Source organism: Helicoverpa zea, chromosome 9 (genome assembly GCF_022581195.2).
Source record: "Helicoverpa zea isolate HzStark_Cry1AcR chromosome 9, ilHelZeax1.1, whole genome shotgun sequence".
Taxonomy (NCBI): Eukaryota; Metazoa; Arthropoda; class Insecta; order Lepidoptera; family Noctuidae; genus Helicoverpa; species Helicoverpa zea.
The window spans coordinates 3,104,028-3,127,081 of record NC_061460.1 but is presented as its reverse complement, the minus strand read 5'-3'; the positions used below and the strand labels follow the sequence as shown (position 1 = coordinate 3,127,081).

The 23,054-nt window shown below is 35.0% G+C and overlaps 1 protein-coding gene across 3 annotated transcripts in view; it reads left to right on the top strand.

Annotated features, from left to right (window-relative positions):
- LOC124632938 overlaps positions 1–23,054 on the top strand; it is a 68,646-nt gene that overhangs the window by 22,439 nt on the left and 23,153 nt on the right. The window contains exons 1-3 of one of the 3 annotated variants that reach the window (XM_047167954.1): positions 438–738; positions 9,974–10,780; positions 22,891–23,052. In XM_047167954.1, coding sequence (XP_047023910.1) covers positions 10,120–10,780; positions 22,891–23,052 — 823 coding nt within the window. In that variant the 5' untranslated portion in view covers positions 438–738; positions 9,974–10,119. Of the gene's footprint in view, positions 1–437; positions 739–9,792; positions 10,781–22,890; positions 23,053–23,054 lie in introns of those variants that run through there. The other 2 variants (XM_047167955.1, XM_047167956.1) reach the window with 2 other exon arrangements.

The window sequence follows — 23,054 nt, the reverse complement described above, 5'->3', positions numbered from 1 at the left end:
AGGTTGTACCTACAGTCATAAGAATAGTATTTTTTTTTAATTAGAAAAAAGTTGTTCAATCGCAACCGCTCAATATATCAGAAAGATGCAAACAACAACCAACCTATCACTATATCTGAATGATCTATTTGAATGAGTGAGCCGCACACGAGTTGCGAGTTTAAACGAGCTACTGAGTTATACTGAGCTACTGATATAAAGATATGAAAGAGTGATTCATATCCCAGTGATTGAAAGATGCATATCTATCTTTTCTTTTCAATGACACATTTTGCCCATGTCTACAAGAGTAGAATGCAGTGATCGAACAGGTTCGTCAAAGTTCATTCGTTCCCCATTCATTACTACAAAGGCCGTTGACTGCGACGTACTCGCACGTCGGCCATATTGATCCGCCATATTGGCAGCACTGACGCCATGTTGACTTACGTTGGCACCCCTGACAACTGCCGCCAACTTCACGGCACAGCGGCATACGCTAACGTTACGTTAGTTATGTTTTGAACTGTTTGTGTACGGCATACGGTCTCATAAATAAAATAATTTCGTATTTTCATCAATGGAACGAACTTTTTTGTTTCCGTTGGCAATCGGACAGCGGCTTTTGTGTTATTAAAAGTGTTTTCAAGTGATAAGTGTCCGTTGATAAGTAAGTTAGTGAAAGTTTGGTTATGTTGACAGTTGAACTCATTAATGCGGTTAATTGTAACATGTTTGGACAAAAAAATGTGTGATTAGGTAATTACTGATTGTGTGCTGTTATTACAAAAAGTATCGACAGATTTATGCGTTCATGATGTGTTAAGTTTACGACGTGAGATCTCGCAGAGCCCGGTCACAGACCTTCAACCGTTTATGGCAATGTTTCGAATTAATTTTGTCTCGAAAAGGCACGATAAAATCATGGTCCCTTTTTTATGATTTATCTTGGTAAACGGTGATTTCCGGAGATATCGTCCACTGTGTCTGTCGTAAAAGTGTAGAAAACTTAATTTGTTGAGCTTTGTTTTGGTTACATGATTTTCTGCACTCGTGCGTTGTGGCTCAAAATAAAATAATATGCGGTTATTGATACCAAAAAGAACGTGTAGGTACATACATAAGAATGAATAATTATAAGGATAATTATTACACAACTAGGTATTACCTATACCAACTTAATTGTGCTTGTAAGTACCTACAGATTGGTATGCAATTAAAAGTATTTGCACTATTTAGTTTTTCAGTTACTATCCAATTGATAACCAACTAGTAAAACATAGGAAATACGTTATAACTTTTATATTAGGTACCAAAAATACTGTTATGATGTTCAGTTAAGTGGTACTTCAGTTAAGTAACCCGCATATTAGAAATGAGTATGCGGGTTTAGAACCTAACACAAGTCACGTGTATGGCTATTACCTAATAATTGACTAATGTTAAGGTTAAGAATTGTATGCAAATGAAAGCTGCGAAAAAACAACTTATTTCGATAAGCGGGAATTCATTCGATAATTTGCGCTGTGTGTGTTAAGCAAAACTGACCAAAAGACAACTTTTCCGAGGCTGGTCACTTTTTCAGGCTATACTGCTGATTAAAAGCACATCTGGAACTAAAAACCGTCCTCTATCATCTCCCGCACTTTTTCCCTAATAACATTTAAATCCTTCTCTGCACGAGAAGTGCCTTGATACAATGCAAGGAGACTGTTAAAATGGGCTTAAACTTAACAAAGTTTCTGACAGCGACTGCACCCGTGTCCCGTGGGAACTACCCAGCGCAATCGGATAAAAAGTCGCGCATACCTAGTCATTTATTTATTTATTTATTTAAATAGGTTAACCAACAATTATTACACTTTTTCATCACTATAACTAAAAGATAAAACACATGTGCGAGTATAATAATCACTTAAAGGCTAACACAGCATGCATAATAGTAACAGTTAACAATAGGTACATTATTTATAGAATATTACAAACTGATACTTTATGAAAAACAATGGATGTATCATTTTCAATATGGGTTATCTTGTACTGAAATTATTTTTAAAATCAGACCAATGGATACCAAATAGTAACCAAACCAACCAAATATTGGTATTACCAAATATTGGTAATACCAAATATTGGTAATACCAATATTAGCTTGTTAAAGCAAACAAACCCTTTAGCTTTATTTATTTATTTTACTACAGATTAGAATGATGACACTCATCTCTTTGCAACGCCTATAAATTATTCAAGTACTTAATTACATTATTTATTTAGGTATTGTTTTAAAAATATTGACATAAATCTCAAGAATGCACAAAAGGCGTAACAAAACATCATATGTAATTGTGTTGTTTTCCGTCTTGTTATGCAAAAACAAACAGGCTTACAACCGTTTTTCCTTTCAAGACTGAAATTCCTGGAATTTTTCATTCACGCCTTTATAATTGTCTTGTTTCAATCAGTTACTTCTATTCTATGCTTCATAGACACCATGTACCTCACGGCATGACAGCATGACCCTGGGTATATGTTTTCTTTGTTCTTACCAACGTAATCACCATCATCAGCGTTTCTACTGCACTATTGCAGAACATAGGCCTCTTCTCGTACAGAGAAGGAATGTTGGGCTATCTAATAAGGGCCTATGCACACCACGTTTTTTAATCGCGCCATCGATGCGCGTTTGTAGCGATACAGACGTGATACGAACGCAAGTCAGGACTGCTCTGCAGGTTAAAAACGTTTTTAGCATAGGCCCTAATCACCACGCTTGCTCAATGTGGTTTGGCGATTTCAGACTTTAAAGTCCAGGTTTCCAGGTTTCCAGGTTTCCTCAAGATGTGGAAACATCTTGAGGAAACCTGGACTTTTACCTTTACTCCGTCAAAATTAGTAAGTTAGGTACTTAAAAAAGTAACATTAGTATTTTACTTACCCAGAATTGAACCCTAACACTCACACATGAAGACCTGCTGCTTTAATCACCTACATATTAAATAGGGTATTACCTAAATCAAAATTAAAAGCTAATTAGGAGAATATTAGCTTCAAAGACCACAAATGAGGAAGGAAAAGACCTGGAAAATAACATGCTTATCTACTTCTAGGTACACCATAATATGCAATCGTTTTAAGCCTTATAGGTACCCCACTGGTTTAGTTTACCACAATCATGACCATATTAAATTCTATAAGCGCTTTATATATGTTTAACTAAAACCTCAGTATGGTACTGTCCCGTCGAAATATTAAATTGATAGTCCATTTTGTATTAAGTTTCGGTTTTCCCCGTGATAGTAATGTTATTCTACTGAATAGGTATGGATTATTGAAGTGGCAAGGCATAAACATGTGTTATTTTAAATATTATTAGCAAATAAATACCTAATTTCAAATGACCTCAGTTTTTCCATTGACATTAAAAATGCGAAAAAGTTCCAAATCAAGCGGAAATCTCATCTAGTTTAAAAGTCGGCTAATGAATTCAAAATAGCCAATTAAAATTTGCTGAGCAGTAAAATTAAGTTTTATAATCCCACATGATATTCGTAACTAGTCCAATTTAGCGGGAAAATGTAACAACTGTGACACTACCGTCAGCTGACCATAAAATCGAAAATTACGCCATTTTGGATTTAAGCCGTAATGTTGGTATTTCGGTCTATTGTGGTGAACTGCTAATGAATTCAATGCCTTACTCACGAAGTTTCTTTATTTGCGTAATTATAAATATTTGAATGATTTCGCAATACTCAACGTCATTAAATGACAGGGCTACTAGTAAAAATATAGTTTTTTTGTTGCTAGGCAATATTTTGATCAAATATTTTAGCACCTCTGCTTAGGCTGATAAATTCACAAGATTATTTATCTATTGTTAACTTCAAGTTCTGAATGTCACTACGACTATGTATTTATGTCAGTCAGTTTGTGCCCTCGCACTGCCTAAACAACTAAACCGAAGTACATTATTCATGAAGGAGTTATCCTTGACTTAGTCCTGATCGATTTAACGTCCTAGTACCTAGTAATTAGATCAAAAGAAAGCATTGGTATTTGAATTTAATAACTCGACCTAAGTTAAGGTTAAGCTGCTCTTATCTTAATGTGTTCCAAACATTTCAATGACATCGGAACTATTCTTATCGTTAACTTAAAACTTACGATTCTTATTTAGTATAGGAATTAACGATAATATTAGTAGAACCAGTAGAAATAATGTCAGCAATCGAGTACGTTTCCGGCAATAAGTTGTAGACGTGATTACGTATTGTGTTCAAACTGCAAGTTGCAGTTGCATAAATACATTCATTTGTATCTTTGTGTAAACGCACACAACTTTGTCTCTTCTACTTAGGCGGACCATACAATGTAATGTTAAATTTCATGACCTATCTAAGAGCTCCAAGAGTAGACCACCTAAATGTACTTAAAAGCTGATAATGTTTGAGTGACATCTGATCACCACAGATGTCTCGTCCATATGTCTGTTTCACAATATTAACCAATTGTTTGTCTCAAAGCAGTACAGTTTGTCTGACAGTGACAGAATATTACCTAAGTGGCAGACACAGAACATTAAACTGAGAGCATAATCAATCTTCATGTATCTCTCTCCGATACGGAAATACTACAAACTGAATCTCGAGTCCCGATCTGGATGATAAAGTAATAACTCAAACTGTCTCAAATAAGTACTTTTCAAGTCTTCGAGTAAAATACGAATTTTACTCTTCCATATTGCATTCAGAAATGGCGCCCAACAATTTCGCCAACTTCGTATTCCATTACGTTGTATCTACAAACTTGACGGCAAACGTCACTATGAAAAAGCTCGATGGAACGTAAAATAAAACTCAAAGGATACGTTTCTCGTGCAGATAACGTCAGCTGGCATCGGAAATTACCATTTTAATAGTATTCTTTGGAGTTGGACTTCCGTAACATGCACAAAATCAACAAATTTACATAAATGTACCGCCGCTGATAAAAGGTCTGTGAATTAACGCGTATCCCCTCTATTTGCCCTGTTTCGTCATATCCTGGCCTTGAATTGGCTTACGCTCGTTCCCAATATTCTATCCATACACTTGCTTACCAGCGATAAGAGATAGAAGTTTGACACTAGCCCCATTGTGGGAAATATTGCCACTCCACATTAACATTATTTGTACACGTTATTCAGCTTTTATGAAGGACAAAAAAGTAACATCGACTCCGCAGAATAATTACTTTTTTCTGTAATTTTAACAATTGGACAATTAATTTGACTTTGTAGTGTCACCTTGAATTGCAATGAATCTATTAATTACTAGAGTCTAGTACAACTAGACCTTTTAATATACTTAGCAAGCATAATAACCAAATTGTTTTAATTAGTCACCAAACAATCATTAGTTCTGTAACAGTTATTGTTATCAAAAATTAAGCGTAGAAAAAAATATAGTTTAGTTTTTACTGAACCATCGACAATAACTCAAACGTTCTATTCTATATTCGATTTCACGGGAAGGAGGATAATGCGCGTAAAATAGCCTCTTTGGTTTGTCTTGAAAACCTTATTATGGAATCGATCAGATTTCAACGAGATTTACTATAAAAAGACAAAAAATGCAACAATTTATCTTACCTTTTTCAAAAGAACTGTGTCTTATAGCTTTTTAGGTACCTACTTATTATACACAATTACTAAGAAATTGTTGATTTCAATTGCTTACTTTATATGAAGTGCTGATAATACCTTATCAAATTATTTGGTTCTTTAGTTCAAGAGCTGACTCAAAAATTATACAATAATTGATTATAGAATAACATACAGTTTACTATACCTAATAAAAATATTAAAATATCTATCTGCCTTTCATGAATACACGATGAAATACGTCAATCGATTCTGTCAAAATTTCGTTTAGAAATGAATGAAAAGCTTGTAATGACAGTTTTTATCTAGCTACAATGGATGAAAACGTGGGTAAGAATTAGTTCATAATGCAGCTACCTTATATTAATGTGTTTAGAATCTATTTTACGGTTTCAAAGTCCTTTGATAATCCCTAATTATAATTGTTGTCAGATGCAGGGACCCTTGTAATGTTTAATGTGCCCCAAGTGACCGTGGCTGTAAGACACATGCTTTTAATTACCGAGCTTACACGGTGCACTGAACAGGCATCTTTGTTCAATTTACTTTAAGTTTCAAAGGATTTAATTGCTTAATTATATTTTCAACTGAGGGCTATTTTGTCTGTTTTTTATGAGAAAAGGGGATGTCAGTAAATCTGACAAGTAGTAAGCATTACCAAGGGGTATTCGGTTGCCCAGGTAACTGAGTTGATAGCTTGCTGGAGTTCAGATAGGCAGTAAAACACTATACTTCGGCCGTTCAGAGAATGCGTTCCTGACACCTATCAGTTAGTCACGACTAGTGATGGGCACAACATAACACTGAGTTCGTTACCGTTCCTTCAAAATGAACCGCCGCATTATTTTAAGATTATTTTCGTTTTAAATTGGCGGAATCATTTGTTTTATATTTTAGTTATTTAAGTGGAAACCAAAAAAAGGTAATATTCATATAATAAAATTGTTTTATTTATTCTTTGTTACAAGTACATTGAATTGAATGTGCGAACAGAATATTAATCAGACTCCGATTTGCTTGAGGAGGTGGTGTCTTCATCATCATCTTCGCCTACATGTATAATTATATTATTATCAATAACAGAATCAATCCTGATATCTCGGTCTAACAAAAGCCGGGTAATCAAATAAAAACAGATCGAAAACACTTGAAAAACGTGGTCTATGCGCACGAAACGACAACGGACGACTGTTTTAGCGTCACAAAATGGCGGCCCATAACGCCATTTGGGGTTACCATTTTTAATCTAAGTATAAAAATGCGGTTTGGTCATAGTTTTATTTTTATATTTCATAAACGTTATAATTAAGTCTTATAGTCCATTATTTTCCAATTCTTAAAAAGAAAATCAAAACGTATTATTTTATATTATAACTGTATAAGAACAGATTACGATACTTGCCTGTTATTTTTAGCACAGCACTACAAAATATAAACCGCTGACATAACCTTGTAATAGCGCAGTATAGATTTAGAAAAATATTGTTTACCAAGTTATTTGACACTCAGTTTGGCACAAAATTATAACATTCATTGATTATTGATATAATAATGTTGTTTTAATGCTCCTCAATTGTTAAAACGGTAAACAACCAGCAAAAATATTTTTATCGTAACTGCAACGCCATTGCAAAGTTACGTCGTCAGTTCAATCGCGACGTGTCAGGAACGCATTCTCTGAATGGCCGAACTATAGTACTTACTCAGGTGCATCCCAACATAGTTGAGTAAAGGCTAGGCAGATTATTTCTATATGAAAAAAAATGTAGACGTTTCTTTCGAATGAAGTGTCTCTGTCTGTCATGAGCATACGTCGAAAAAATATTCGGCCTCTTTAGTGCTACGTTATCTTAAAAACCTGTTAAAGGTCTACAAAAAACATCATTTGCAATTGCCGAAATGTAACAAAAACACCCGGAAGATACCTACGTTTAATATTGAAAGCTAACAAAAAAAAGAAGGAATATAAGTGTGAGGGGCGCTTTCGTGAATAAGGGACACCGCACCTGCTACCTGATCGGCCCTTGACTAGCTTCACGTCGGTTCCAAATTTAAACCGAATCTGACGTTTTTTGTTTTCTTTTTGGAATGAAGATTTTTTTTAATAACTATAAAGAGAAAGGATATTGCTTGTCTTTGTTTCATATCCGGATATGATGTTTGATCTTTTTGATGTTTTAATAAATGAGAGGAAACGATAATAGAGCTGTCATAATGCTGGTTTGTATACTTACTGTTTATTTTTGTATGGGTCTGGCTTCATTTTAGTTAAAATTGTGTTTCAAGTTTATTGAAAATATTTAATTATGGTGGTAATTCACCGTCCTAATCTTTGTTATAAAAATATCTAAAATATGGAGGTCATTTTTCGAGAACTAGTTTTCTGTGAAATGAAAAGAATATCGAATTGGGTCAATTCAAAATCTTATCGAGTTAGCCTTATTATTAGTTCTAACGGTTTTTATTATCAGTAAAAATGGTACTGGTCCCTGTTATTAAGATGTATGTTAATTCTGATTGTCGGAAAGCCGGTTAGGTTATAAGTTCATAACTTGACCTTCTTAATTTAAGAAGGAATTTATTTATTAATAATATGTCTATTACCAAAAGTAAGAGGCCAAGCCATTTAATAGATGCGTGTGTAAAAATAAAAACTCGCTTCAAAACTAGTTCGTTTTTACTTGAAACTAGTCTCGTGATCAATTATACTTACTATCGGAATGAAGTCTCAATAAATTCAATGCTGACAAATTGACTGGCAATATTACTTCCATAATGGTCGTTGTGCCATTACATTAATAACAGCGATCGTTTAATTAAATTGTTTCCTTTTTAAAAATATCTGAAAAATGCCCGACAACGCATATCGAAGATAAATGACGCACGTACGAAGAAGGTTGAATGCAGAATACGGAATAACACGGATATTTACAAGTACATGGCCAGAAAGATTAAAGGAATTTTAAAATTCGAATCTCAGCCGCAGATGCATAGAATTTAAAAATAGATTTAATTAAAACTGCTGTTTCGAAAAAAGAACACGGTGTTCAATTGTTTTCTACCTCGAATTCAAAGCGGTGTGCTGCAATTTAAAAATTTAGAAAAAGTGCCGTTGCCTACAAAGCTTTTACTGTTTCACACGAACGGAAAAAAATGTACTGCAAAATGCAGGTCGGCACGTGTGTTGTACTAGCTACTTTTCTATCATTGTTTTCATTTGTCATCTCGTAATTATTTACTCGTCATATTTATTTAAGTCATAAATTATCACGTGCAACATTTAAAGCTAACTTTGCAGATGATAAACGTCACCCCAATTATCTATTTGACTGGGTTATTTGATAAAATATTCAAGTTTAGCTCCAAAAACCGTCACAAGGTTTACATAGTTATACGTATTAAGTATGTTATTGCTAATTTCACGTGTTGTTAAGTATGACAGAACTTTGTAGTTCCCCCCATCTTGGTTAAGTTGTTCGCAGAACTTTCGCCTCATTATTAAGCTTCTAACTATGATTTATAAAGGACTTCACACAAACTGTACACGATAGGTATTGCTGGTAACAATATGCGACTTAGTCTAGTCTTGCTTGTATACGACTAGAATTGTATAACGGTAACGTTCTTTTGTAAAGAAATTGTCTTAGGTAAACGTTTTGCTATTGAGTTTATGACAAACTTTTTTAATGCGACAATTTACTTTTATTCAACTTTCGAGTCCAGAGGAGATAAAATCGGTCAGACAGTTGTTAACTTTTCAATTAAAAGTATTTCATGTATTTCCTTTCGCAAATTACCCACAGACTGCAACATGCTTATCTTTAATTGCACATGTTAATTAAATTGCACGAAAAAAGCTATCATAATTGCAATATGTTCCAAAATCTTAAACGAAAATGCAGAGAATCATGTAACTTGCGCAGCTATTACCTAACTACCACAAGCTCGTGAAGTTGTGGGACACGGTGTAACCTCGTTCACTGGCAATGTCCAATAAATTAAACGAATGATCGATCACGGCACAGTTGTCGGCATACTCGGCGCCGAGCTCTGCATTGCCGTAAACCTAACCGCCGCCACCACGAACATTGCGAAAGAATCAATACCAACCATAGAAGCAATGCACCCTATAAAACTTAGCAATTCAAATCAACTTATCTTTCTGTCCTTAGTATTTATCTCAGAATTCACGTCACAACAAATCTGACTCGTGAAATGCGTATACCAAACAATCATATCTTATCAAATCAAATGATTGTGCAAATGAGAACAGTTTATCAGTGGCGTCAGTCCGAGGCGGGCTACTGCGAGGTCTCCGGCGCCAGAGCCCTACCATTGAGCACGTTGTTGCAGGCCGCACTCGACACGCCGGCGCCGCACCGAGTGAACGTCGGGAAGGAAGCGACTCACGTAACTATCGTTAGTGAATAGAGTGCGCGAAGTCGATCGTGACGTGCAATGCCCAGGGCCCAGTGCGCCCCGCTACCCCTCACAGGGCTATGGAGACCCTCCTCGATAAGTTCAAGAGGGAGCAAAGTGGTCTACGACGTTCCAGATCCGTCCGCGCTTCCCTACGACTGATAGGAAACCGCTGGCGGTCTAAAGACGAGGACACTTCAGATGACATCGACAAGATCAAAACCAACGGAATACTATTCACTAAGCCTATCTGGACCGAGAAGGAGTACGACGTAGCGTATACGGGTATCGAAGGAACGTATAAACCAAAGACACCTGCCATGGCGAAGAGAAAAGCTGAGCCACCAAAAGTGAGGAAGAAGAGTGGAGACATTGACTTGAGTTTGAAGCCGCAGCGACCAAAGAAAGTGGAGAAGAAGTTTAGTGATTTGTTTTCAAATAAGAAACAAAAGAGTGTGTCGGCTAAGGAACTAATAGTGCCAGAGAAAATACCACCGAAAGCAGCGGCTATCTTACATATACATTCTCCGGAGAATGATAAAATGAAGAAGAAATTGAAAGGGATGGGGAAGTCGGAGTCTGCGAAGTCGATGGCCGAGTTGATGTCGAACAAGCGTGTGCGCCGAGGTTCGGAAAGTGACATGTGTCCTAGCCAATCACGTGGTTGTGTGAACCCTGCGTTTGTGTACAGCACGCCACCAAAGGACAGGAAGATGCCGATGTCACCTACTGCTTTTCTGAGTACGTATTTTCAACTATATTAACTAATTTACTCTTAAAACAACCGTTTACCGCATAATCTAAAAATCTACTAAAACTTAGTCAAACAATTTTGACATATTATGATGACTTTTCGTCCGCATTCCCCCTCCATTAGGCTATTTGTTCAAGTTGTTGGAAAACTCATTGTGTACAATAATATGACATGAAGTGTCACTAATTATACAACAGTACGTGCGGTGCACTCGTACTTTAGTTAAGAGTTATCACTCGAGAGCCTGGTGAACGAGTATTACGTTTATAGACATACTCGTCACTATTGTGTGATAGTGGTAACTGTCATTTGTCATTAGTGGAGGATTTTCTTTGACTCCTTCCAGAAGATTCTCTAGGTTTTCGTTTTTTTCTGACAACGAAATGGAATCTGAAGTATGACGAAACTCTGTCAAAAGTTAAGTATAATAGCTATAGGTAGTAAGATACATAACTCGTCTTAAAATCGAAAAGACTATTTCCAAATCCCATAAAATACTATGCACTGTAATAAATCTTATGATATTTTTCCCAATCAATTTCACCCAAAATCGTTACCTACACGAGAACGCTCTAATCGCTACTCAATAAATCACTTCGAATTGATTTAGATGAAAGTTTAATCGGACAATTACTCGAGCCCAGCACTATTCTATCCGATATAATGTAATCGAGATACCACGGTCCATGTATAATGTTTTAAGTAAAATACAAATTACAGTTTCCTTATCTAATCGAAACTTAGGTGGGTAGGCCTAAGTAGAAACAGAAATGCATGTCAGAAACCTAGTAGGTGTATCAATAACGTAATTTCGCTAAAATAGTAACTGGTTTCAAGACAACGGGTAATCGGTTTGGTTCGAGTCGATTAACAATCGAATGCCCATTTAAAGTCCGATTTGTAATTGTTCTATTTTTAAATTCACATGTCAATAACACAGGGTAAATTTTTTTCTTTTCTGGCTCTCCACGGCGTATTCAAATTTCTTCTAAAATAATGTTCTAATTTCAAATGTTTCAAAAATAAAGAAGTAAGCCAATTAAAAAAGAAATAGTTCTAATTTTGAACAACTTCAAATTTGAAATTGGAATAAAGTTACATAAGTCACAATGGCGTTACTAAAACAATGGAATTAACACCATTCATCAACGACTGGATTAAAGACTATGATTGTATATTTAGTACTAATCTAGCTTTATAATTAAAATTAAACCAAAGATTAGTGAGATAATGGTTCCAATCTCAGTCTCCTTAAGCGGTGTTATCCCACTGTAATTAAACAATAAACTGTGATCTCTGTTCTTAACATCAGTTATAGAAATATAAAAGGGTTTTTTCATTTGAATATTATTTTAAGTTCAGCTGAATGGTTACTGAAAACGCACTTATTGTTATTTAAGGAAATGTTAAAGTATTTTCCTCTCTATTAATTGTTTACTTCACTTTGTGGTTATGTATTGTCGCTTTGAATATTTTTTCCTTTACATGAAAAAATAGGAACTTTAACTAGGACAGGATATATCTCTATATTTTCCTACAGTTATTAAATTCTCCACCCACAAAGTCGGATTTTATAATAAACATTTAAAACGTGAAGTTCTTACCGCGATTTATTTATGTTAGTGGTGTGTGAAATTGCCTGTCGTTGAACCGAACACCAATTAGCCGATTTCATATTTCACTAAATGGCACCCTGCTAGTTAACGCTGGCCTTTAATTTAGAACCTAGCCAATACTAATTAGAATTTGTAATAGCCATATCCAAACAATGCATTCATGAATATTAAAAACACAAAAAAATATCTATGAAATCGAATAAAACCTCCGTGCTACCACAGCGCACGCAAAAAAAAGAATTAAAGACTCAATATTTTGAAATAAGAACATATTTTCTATCAGTTTTACTGAAGTACGTGACCTTTTCGATATCAAAAACTAAATAACCACGATATTAGAAAAGAAGAAAAAACGCCTGCGTAAAAAATCGTACCTACTGTTTTCATTGAAACAGAACTTGCTCGTTCAAATAAATGCGGATGTTCTTTATTCTGTGAAGCTGTTCGTTAATCAACGGCAACCATAGAGAAAAATCCTACAAAAACTAGAATACGTTTCATGTTCTCTTTTCTATTGTTTGAAGAAGGCGCGTTCTAAAAAGTTTGCACTCATTGTGGCACACGGAATTTAACTTTAAGCTTAGTACACATAAAATATAATTTAGCGAATTTCTGTTATGGATTCTGTTTAGCATAATTGGTTGCCTTGATAAAGACTGTAATTTAGAGTTATAAAATAAAACCTGCGCGGTCTATACCTCATTTATCGAATGAAAACATGCTACACCGCATATGCGTTATACCTAATCAAGTAAAAAACTTAAATCGCCCTGAACGGATCATTAGGTTCTGTTGTAAGTGTTAAAATTATGTGTTTTTCGATAGCAAACCATTATTACTTAACACCCGCATTACTGGCACTTCGTTAACTATTGTTTCGTAACTTGTTATCATGTATTTTCCTTGCAATAGGTTGAACTACGTATCTTTTAATTGCAAACATGTTTTTCTTGTTATTTGGTGGTATGTAGTATGATGGTTATGCTAGAACTCAGTGAGATATTAAAATTTAAATTTTAATTAATGCAGATAAGTTAGTATGACTTATCTGACTTATCGTTTATTTTCATAGATATTTACACGTTTACAATAGAGATTAAAAATTACCCAAGTAAAAAAACCTCAAAAAATTCATCCCCATCGCTTTCAACTGGGAGCGTGCCCAAGAGGCTGGCAGCATTATCTCGTTGGATCGCCATGCTGATTCTTTGTCCGATGCAATAGCCAGCATTTTGGTCACGTTAATTAGTATAACTATATTGTATACATTGCTCTAGATATAGGTCATATGGATGCTCTATTTGTAAACAGACCTACTATACAATCAACCTATAGAGGACTTCCAAATAAACAATCGATGGATTGTTTGAAAGTTGACATGGCTAGAAAGAATGTTACTTGTGAGATGACGACAGATAGACGGTATGGAAGAAGCAATCATACTACGCCGAATCCTAATAAAATTGGGATAAGGACAGGAGGATGATGATGATGATAATATTCAACCTATAATTCACAAAAGAAGTAGAATTTTATCACTTAAAAAAACTAGGACCATTCGTTTTAATATCGAAATCAAAAGCGACAATGACCGATGCAGTAACGAATACAAGTTTGACAGATATTTTGATACTATTTTATGTAATATTGATTCATCACCAATGACTGTATAATTTTACTATCTCACGTAAACTGTCTTATTTATTGCATTATCATAAGTATGTGATTCACGCCCAATTTTGGTGTGATTGATTTACTTAATGTTTATCTTTTCATCGGCTGAAATCAGTCAATGCATTTTGGCACATCCGTTTTTCTTCCTATTGATATGAGAGATTATAATAACTTACGCCATAAGGAAGTAGTATTAGAAATCGAGTCATTGTATGTGGTTTTCGGGACCACATATAAAGCCAGCATCTTTTAGGCGTCAAACTTTTGCTACTTCATAGTCAGCTAGAAGCTCATGATCTTCTTTAAAATCGTATACGCCTTCATCATGAATCCGTTCGGCGATTACATAGCCAACGCAAAACACAAACAATTACGTCCTTACCGAATATTAGACGTTATGTGGATATTAATTTACTGGTACTCAGCTGAATCCGGTTAGACTGGAAGCCGACCCCAACATGATTGGGAAAAAGGCTCGGAGGATGATGATGTGGATATTAATTTGCAATGCAAGAAGCTTCACTTACGTCCACAGCCCTTTTAGGGCAAATACTTAGGTAGTCTTTGCAAAAAACTAGGCAATCATTCATTGCGTTTCCTTCCTGAAGGTATCAATGTTGCAATATCCTTACGTGCTGAAAACAACACGTTTGAGCAGAACGTCCTAAAAACTCTTCAAATCTAAAGTTGACTGCGCAGTAGAATTTTTTGTAACAAGGACTCTGAGTCTTCAAGTAATTGGGAGTCTCCAATTCAAGAGAGAATAGAATTCTTCTGGGCAAGTGCTCTATCTTTGACCTGATCATCGCTTACCATTAAATGAGATAGTGGACAAACGGGAGCCTATCGACAGTAATTTAACTTTAGACTTACCTAGTTAATTCAGACGTACTGTTGTTTGGCGCCTTAATTAATAATGACTTGAAGATAAAGATCTGACAGAAACGGCGCCATTTTAGAAGCAGACATTAGGATAACATTCATTGTTTATCTGACTTGGTGAGATCTTAGAAGTCTGTCTGCTGTAACTAATGATATTCTGAAGGGTGATGTTAAGTTAGTAGACAATCATTGTATTTATATGAACCTTATTATTATAATTGAAGATATGTTCAGTCTTGCCGAGGCTGCGGATTTTTTCGAAAAAGTTACCGCGGCCTTGGTACATAAAGAGCATAAGAAGGAACTTGGTGGGTCAGTAAGAGTCTGACACTCCCTCACGCTGGTAACCCACAGCGGGAGGGTTTGATATTTTCCCAACAACGATGCATTCTTTTGAAAATAACCTTATGAAACACTTCATTGCAACATCATTTAGAATACTATCTTTATCTTCTAAAGTAATAGGCTAGAACAACTACGAATGATCTTTCTTACAATTTGCTGATAAACTAGACAATGCAGCCATTGTAAAACAACAGTTCCCATACGAGTGAAAATGTTTGATTTTCTACGTTGTTATTACCGCATTTTACACTTTCTGGAACTCATAGTATGGTAAGTATTTTGAGCTAAATAACAGAGCAAAGTTTTAGTTCAATTGCATAATATTACGTCAAATAACGTCATGGGCTGCGGGTTGTTCGAAAGAGATACCGCGGCCCTGGTACATAAAAGGCCTATGACGGAACACGACGGTTTTTAGTCAGTAAGAGTCTGACACTCCCTCACCGCTGCTAACCCACAGCAGGAGGGGTCATTTGATGATTTTTGACGTCGTTAAAAAAAAATAAAAAAATAACGTCATAAAAGAAAAACAATGAATTGAATTTGCATCATCGAAAAATATTCAAAAATGGAAAGCTGTCTCAATTATTTTGCAGTAAAAAGGTTTTAACAATAGAGAATCAAAATACTTACCATTCATGTCGTACTGGCATGTAATTTTGGAACATTATAATCTCTTTACGTAATAACTTAACTGACAATGGTTTGTGAGAATTTGAACTAAGTAACAGTTACGAAAGATTATGAGGAAAGCTGAGACATTGACCTTTTCCTCGAATCGCTTAATGACCAACAAATTGCATCATCGCATTCCCCGTCGGTTTTAAATTTCTAAAAAAAGTAGGTACCTTCGTTATGTGTACTCATTGGCTGAATTTACTTTTGACAAGAAAAAATATTAAAATGCGTTAATTTAATAACCTTTACATCTGTTTCTGTTGTTTATTTATTTATGAAAATTATTTTGGGACAAAAAGGCCCAATTAAAGAGCTAATGAGGACATTTTATTTTGTAACACTTTTTAAAGCTTTTATATTAAAATAATAACCCTTATAATTTCTCTGCTTTTAAACAATGTATAATGTTATATAATTATATTTTTTAAAAATGGATTTTGCCTACAAGGAAAATTACCCAGAAATTATGTTGCTGTACGTATTAAAACTGTTACTTGGTTACCAAAATATATAACCAAAACTAATTAATATTTCAATCCTCTACTTCTTCCAATAAAAATTCATCATTAAACCCTAAAACTAGATCGAAAAGTCGAATACAAATTCGATATATTTCCATTTCAAATTGCGCGGCCATTGATTCGATTACTTTCCCCGAGATATTTTGACATCGCTCGGTTAGAGATGAACTTCCGTCACGTAATTGGAATCGAATATTTTATTTATTAATCGATTTACATAAAAATCTTTATCGATGTTCTAGAATCGAGATGTTGGCAATAAAACGATAGTCTGACGCAAGTTACCCGTTATGAATTTTAATTTGTGCTTTTTGTCTTTGGTCGAATTAAAGTATTTTATTATTATAACTAGCTGTTTTCCCACGGTTTCACCCGCATCCCTGAATTTCTGCCCGTACTCGGATAAAATATAGGCAAGCTACGTTACTCGGAAATTGTGTAGCTTTCCAACAAGATTTTATTTGGATATTTTCTGTTAAATATCCATATAAAATCACTTAACTACATAAATACTATACAGAGGGAAATACCCAGAAGTAATTGCAACAAAATTAATAATACAAAATCCTCTTAGTTAAGAAGGGAGTCCATTTGCGTTTGCCATCACTGCTAAACTAATTTGAGAACTAAATTGAACTTCCACTCAACCTAGTTAGTGAGGTGTCGACACACTGGGTTTTAAAGCTAGGAGCACACAGGCTTTTACAAAAATTTTACAGCATAAATACATTTACAGAATCTAGATCAATATTGCTAAGATTTATTACGAAAGCAAATGTTGGCAAAAAACTAAATTTAAAAAAAATTGCAAAGAAGTTGCGCAGAAATAAAACAAAGAATACTGTTTGCATAAAACCTCATTAAAGCTTTATATGTGTATGTAGACACAGTTCGAATGATGATGTCGCCAATTAAAAAGATCTAGATAATCCGTACAATGACCAAAGTCAGAATCGTGCGACCATCTCAGTTGCAACTATGATACTGCAATGGAGCGACATGCTAGAATTCATAACCTGCGGTCAGTTCTTTTTTCAAAATATTTTTGTTTGTGGCCAGTGATGTGATTGAATTGTTTTTGTTTTTTGGTGTCAGTGAAATTCGGCCAGTGTTTTATGCGGTTTTAACGGTTAACCTCTTTTGAATTCGATTAATACGTCGTATCGAGTAATCGTTTATTTTTATTCTTGTGTTTGTTAGTGTCAATCATTAAGTTACTACTCTATCAAATTAACGGAAAGCGTATTGAGATTGTTTATGCTTTCTCTGTAATTAGAAAATGGTTTGGAGGTCGTTTGTAAGTTATTTTAATTAATTATTATTTACAGTAATTTAGGAGTGAAGGTAAATAGATTCGGTTCATTTGATGGGTCTATTAGTAAAGGGATCTCGTCGGTTTAGTTTGAAAACTCTTAACCGTAAGCCACAAGAATCTACCCAATGCTCATTCTTAAGCCGTCTCTATTACTTACTTAGCTGCCCGCTACCTATATCCAAACTTCAGCTCACCTTAAGGAAAGTGCTATTTATATTACATCTTCCTGAACATTAAAATAAGTTTTTAAATAAATTACCCATCAAAACGGATAAACGATGCCCTCAAGGGTAAAACCTCTATAAAAATTTCACATACGATTCACCAAAGGTCACCTACGTTCTCACACTTCGTACATATGGCTAATTTATTCGGTACCTCGTTCTGCTTCGTCGGTTAACCATGATCCTTCCGCATGCTGTCCAATACAAACGATTTACGATGCATCACTGTTGCTTTCGTGCGGTTTTTTCATCGTTGAGTAATGTTTACCCACGCGGTGCGCCGGCGCACGGCAATCGAGACATGCAGGGATGTTCTTATGTAAATTGGCATGTATGTTTGTATTGTGGTGTGATCTCTTGAATTTTTGTATATCTATATGCTCCTATATATGTAAGGCAAAGCTAAAAAAAGAACTAATTCAACATGTTCAATTCAAATGTTTTTATTTGAAATATGTATTTGAACTGATTGATCATCATTTCTAAAAGACAATTTCAATTTCCACCAATAGGAAAATCTATAACACCGAAAAATACGTTTCCTATCGTCGCCAAAATTTTTCAATTTCCGCTAAGTAATACAATTCCTGTAATGCCTATATTTGAAACAGATTATATACCTACACACAAGAATTCACTAAGGATTTTAAGAACTGTATTTCAAGACCAAATCGCGCTTATGACATCATCATCTCCCGAACCTTTTCCCAACTAAGTATGTTGGAATCGGCTTCCTATCTCACCAGACGCAGCTGACTACAAGCGTTTTACATAGAGTGACTGCCTTTCTGACTTTCTCAACTCAGTTACCTGGGCAACCTAATACTCCTTGGTGGCAACGACTGCCACAGATATGATGTCTATTAAACACAGCGAACATAGATCCATTAGGACATAAGTTAGCTGACTCACCTCTGTATGGTTCACTTGCCACAGAGAAACACAAAGTAAGTAAATAAATGTTATTCATTCTGCCTAAGATGTTCCAATGATAAAAGGTGTTCATAAGCCCTACCAGTAAGTATGTCTTCGGCTACGTAATATAGGAAGCATAAAAGCATAGGTTTGCCTCACATCGTAATTGCGAGTGAACCCTCCAGAGAGTGCTACTATGACGTACACAATGATGGGAACCTTTCACTGAGCTACTGAGAACTGACGCTTTCCTTTGTTTACGTTTTGTTAACGCTGCTTTTGTAAGTAATAAATTAATACGTTTAAAATATTTAAAATGGAGCCGAAGATTGGTTAAAATGCTGCAATAATTGTTAGCTTTTGGGATGTCTTTGCAATATTTGGAGTTATTGGCGAAACGTACTCAACTGTAGAAAATCTTCATACTAAAGAAATTGTAAGTAACACATAAACTTAATAATTAAGAGTTTATTATTACGTATTTATGGCTGCTGTTATATGTCTGCATAGTGAACAGAGAATGGGTTATTTTTGAATATTTATCAGCAATCAATTAACTTGATAATTATAATATTAGACGTGTTTTAATTAATTATGTATTTGATTTATTTTTGTTGTTTTACCGCTGTAGTTATGAAGTAAATGTATATTCTCTCTATAATAAACAGTTGATATAATATTTCTCCAACAAAAACTACATAAATATCTATCTACTAGAGATACTTAAACAGTTAATATTATGTAACCGCTGTTGATGCTTATTTAATAACATTCATATAATCTATATATATAAAAGAAAGTCGTGTTAGTTACACTACTTATAACTCAAGAGGAGCTGAACCGTTTACGCCGAAAATTAGGGGGAAATAGCTAGTCAGTAAACCCGGGAGAAGGACATAGGATAGGTTTTGCTACCACTCGATTACGGGAAGCAGTTATCTCAGGACGCGGGTGAAACCACGAGCGGAAGCTAGTTAAATATATACCCACAAACATTCATTAAGAAACAAGCTACATACTTAATTCCTTCCAAATACAAATTACGACACTGCAATTTAAGATTCGAAATTTAAAATCATAAAGAGAAAGTTGTCACGTCTGCAAAAGAAGTTTTTTGTCTAATCACGATGACATTAACGTGTGTATTTGATAAACGTCATTATTATCTACTCAGTATGTTTATTACAAAGAAATCGCAATTTAGTTAAGTACCTTAGAAAGCAGTCATTAAATATAATGAAAGTTTTAGTAACACAAAATTGGGATATTTTTTCATGGTTGTTTTTCTTATGTACCTAATTTTGAAGAAGCTTTATCTCCGAGGAAAATTAAGGTACAGCAAAAAGAAAAGCCGCAAATTGTAGATTCAAGTGTCTTATTTTTGCCTGCTTATTAATACTTTCCTATTAAATCTTTAGTTCTGGAATAATCGTAAAAAGAATACATTTTTTTTTCTAATCTTCAGTAATCTGAAAGGAAAAAACGTACCTTAATTTTTAATGGGTACTGTAAATGAACGAAATCAATGCTCAAAATCTATTTTTAAAACCAAGAGTCGATATGCATACTCCTTAGTCGTTCCTATTTGCATAATGAGTTAATTTCAATTGTAACCGCGCAGACTAGGCCTCTTAAAACCTTTGTTTGATAAGATAACCGACCGTATTTTTCCATGATACTTATTACAGACAGAGATTACTCTCAACGTCCCTTCGTAATTGCTCAATTATTTAAAAGACAAATAAAACATTCAAACTAAATATCTAGACACGTGGGAAGCATGTATGTAGCTATATTTATTTTCCTATTATGTGTAATAAAGTATACAATTACTGATTCGTTGGAAATGTATGTTAAAATGTTATTTACAATGCCTGAGAACTAGGGAACTACCGAAATGACTAACTGTACAAGTAAATACAGTTAAATATTCTCGTAATGTTTTACACTAAATAGATAGGTTATGAGAACTTTTGCGCTTTTTAAAAAGCAGTTGAGTTATTAACATGGTTGAGCTATAAGTACCCGTTTTGACTGCCAAAGATGTTCAAATCACAGCCATCACCCACCACTTCAATGTACTTCCATTTCACGTGACAGCTAAGATACCCAAAAATCTTGACTGTCACCATTACACAAAGGAAACGAAAACAAATGCCAAGCGCTCTTCCCAAGGGATGAAACAATACTTAGTTTGTTTTTGTATGAGGCCTTAGAAATGGCTGGAAATGTATTGGCTATTTGTAAGTCCAAAAATAGTTCCACCATACGTTTTTATACTTCTATGTTATTTTGGGAAGAAAGCATCTTTATCACCATAAAAAATCTAAATTACACGTCAAAACTTAATCTCGATACCGTATCTTCGTTTTTACGTGAACAGTTTCCGGACCTTTCCTCATTTCGATTTTACCGATTACCAGGTTCGGTACCAACCGACCTTACATGTCCACAAGGTGAATATGACATGACATTGAAGTGAATTTAAGCTTTTTAATATTCCAACAAGTACAGCTTGTCGCCTTGTGAAATCGATTTGTAATCGATATTGTATCGATAGATAATCATAATCTGTCGTCAAGTTGTGAATAAGGCTATTGGGTGCAAATGTGCCTCGGGGTAATTCTTAAATATGTTTCAAGTTCTATGTTTGCTTACGAAACTTTATAAAGAAATAATCGATAAAGCTATAGGTGTCAAGCGATTACATCAAGATTGTAAAATATACTGCAGATACCCTGCAGTTGGAGTGTTAATCTAAAGACTTCAAAATACGTATATGTTGATTACAATACGCATGAAATAAATTTGTGAGCCTGAAGTTAGCTCCATAAACCATTTTCGGAGTACCAGAGTTATTTCGGACGTATTGTATTGTTAAGACACCAGTGATTATTAGTAGAGTAACGATATTACTACATTGAAGCTTTAATCACGATAGGTTCTTAATGCAATCGAAATCCATCAATCATCTATTCAGCATCACATTACAAAAGGTTGCATTATCTTAACACCTTATTTGGACTGCCTTAGAAATCCCATTATACCGATATGGTATCTAATCACGCCCTCAAAGTTGAAAGGTATTGAGAGTAACGTGTTGGTGCGCAACTTAGATCATTTAAATAACCTGAACCGCCATGAGCACAGAGCTACAAAAAAAACTGAATTACGTGTAGAAAGCGAGGTACTGCAACAAATTGTAATACTTTTTTTGTGGAAAATCGCGTAGCTTAGTGTCAGACTCTTACTGACTAAAACACACCACGTTCCTTCTTAAGCCCTTTATGTACCAGGGCTGCTGTAACTCTTTCGAACAATCCTGCAGTCCTGGCAGGCTTTGCCAAAATAGTGATAGCTCACAGGACGAAATTGACCCAAACATGAGTAGCGCTCTCGTAACGTCGACAAAAGCTATGGCTTCTCCAGTTGTTATATTCTCTAAGGTGCAAAATTAGTCTGACATTGAGCTAATCACAGTCATTGTTGTTTAAATAACCTTTGGCTGTCGGCCGTGGGTAGCTTGATAAATGATCCGGACGAATGTAGGTGGATCGGAAGTCCTTTAAGTTTGTTTTTTTGCGAAACCTGTTCTGTTCCAGATTTGAATGATTTCTGTGCTGTAGGTTTCGTTAATGAGATAAAGAATGAGGGAGATGAATTAAAAGGGTCGATTAAAAAAATTATGACTTGATATATTTTCCATGCTTATACCACGGAAAACTCAAAGTTTCTGTTCACAATAGAGCGAACTAAAGAAATTAGTGTAATTATTATACTGCTAGGATATTAAACTTAATGAAAACATCTAAATATCTATTTCACATAATTAGTTCACCAATTTTTTTTCATCTACCTATTATTTTTGTTTATCCCATTTCTTTGTTTTTTTGTTCTTTTTGTTGATTTTGCACGTTTCTCCCCTAGAGCTCCAGTACGGCGCTCTTCTCGAGGGGTGCGGGGGGGAGCTGCCGTCGCTGAGCGCATGCGCGCCTCACCCCCCGCACCTCGACAAGGCAACACGACGGCAACAGAAGGACGCGCGAGCGCAACAAGACAAAATCGCACAAGTTAACATACACTTACACGGT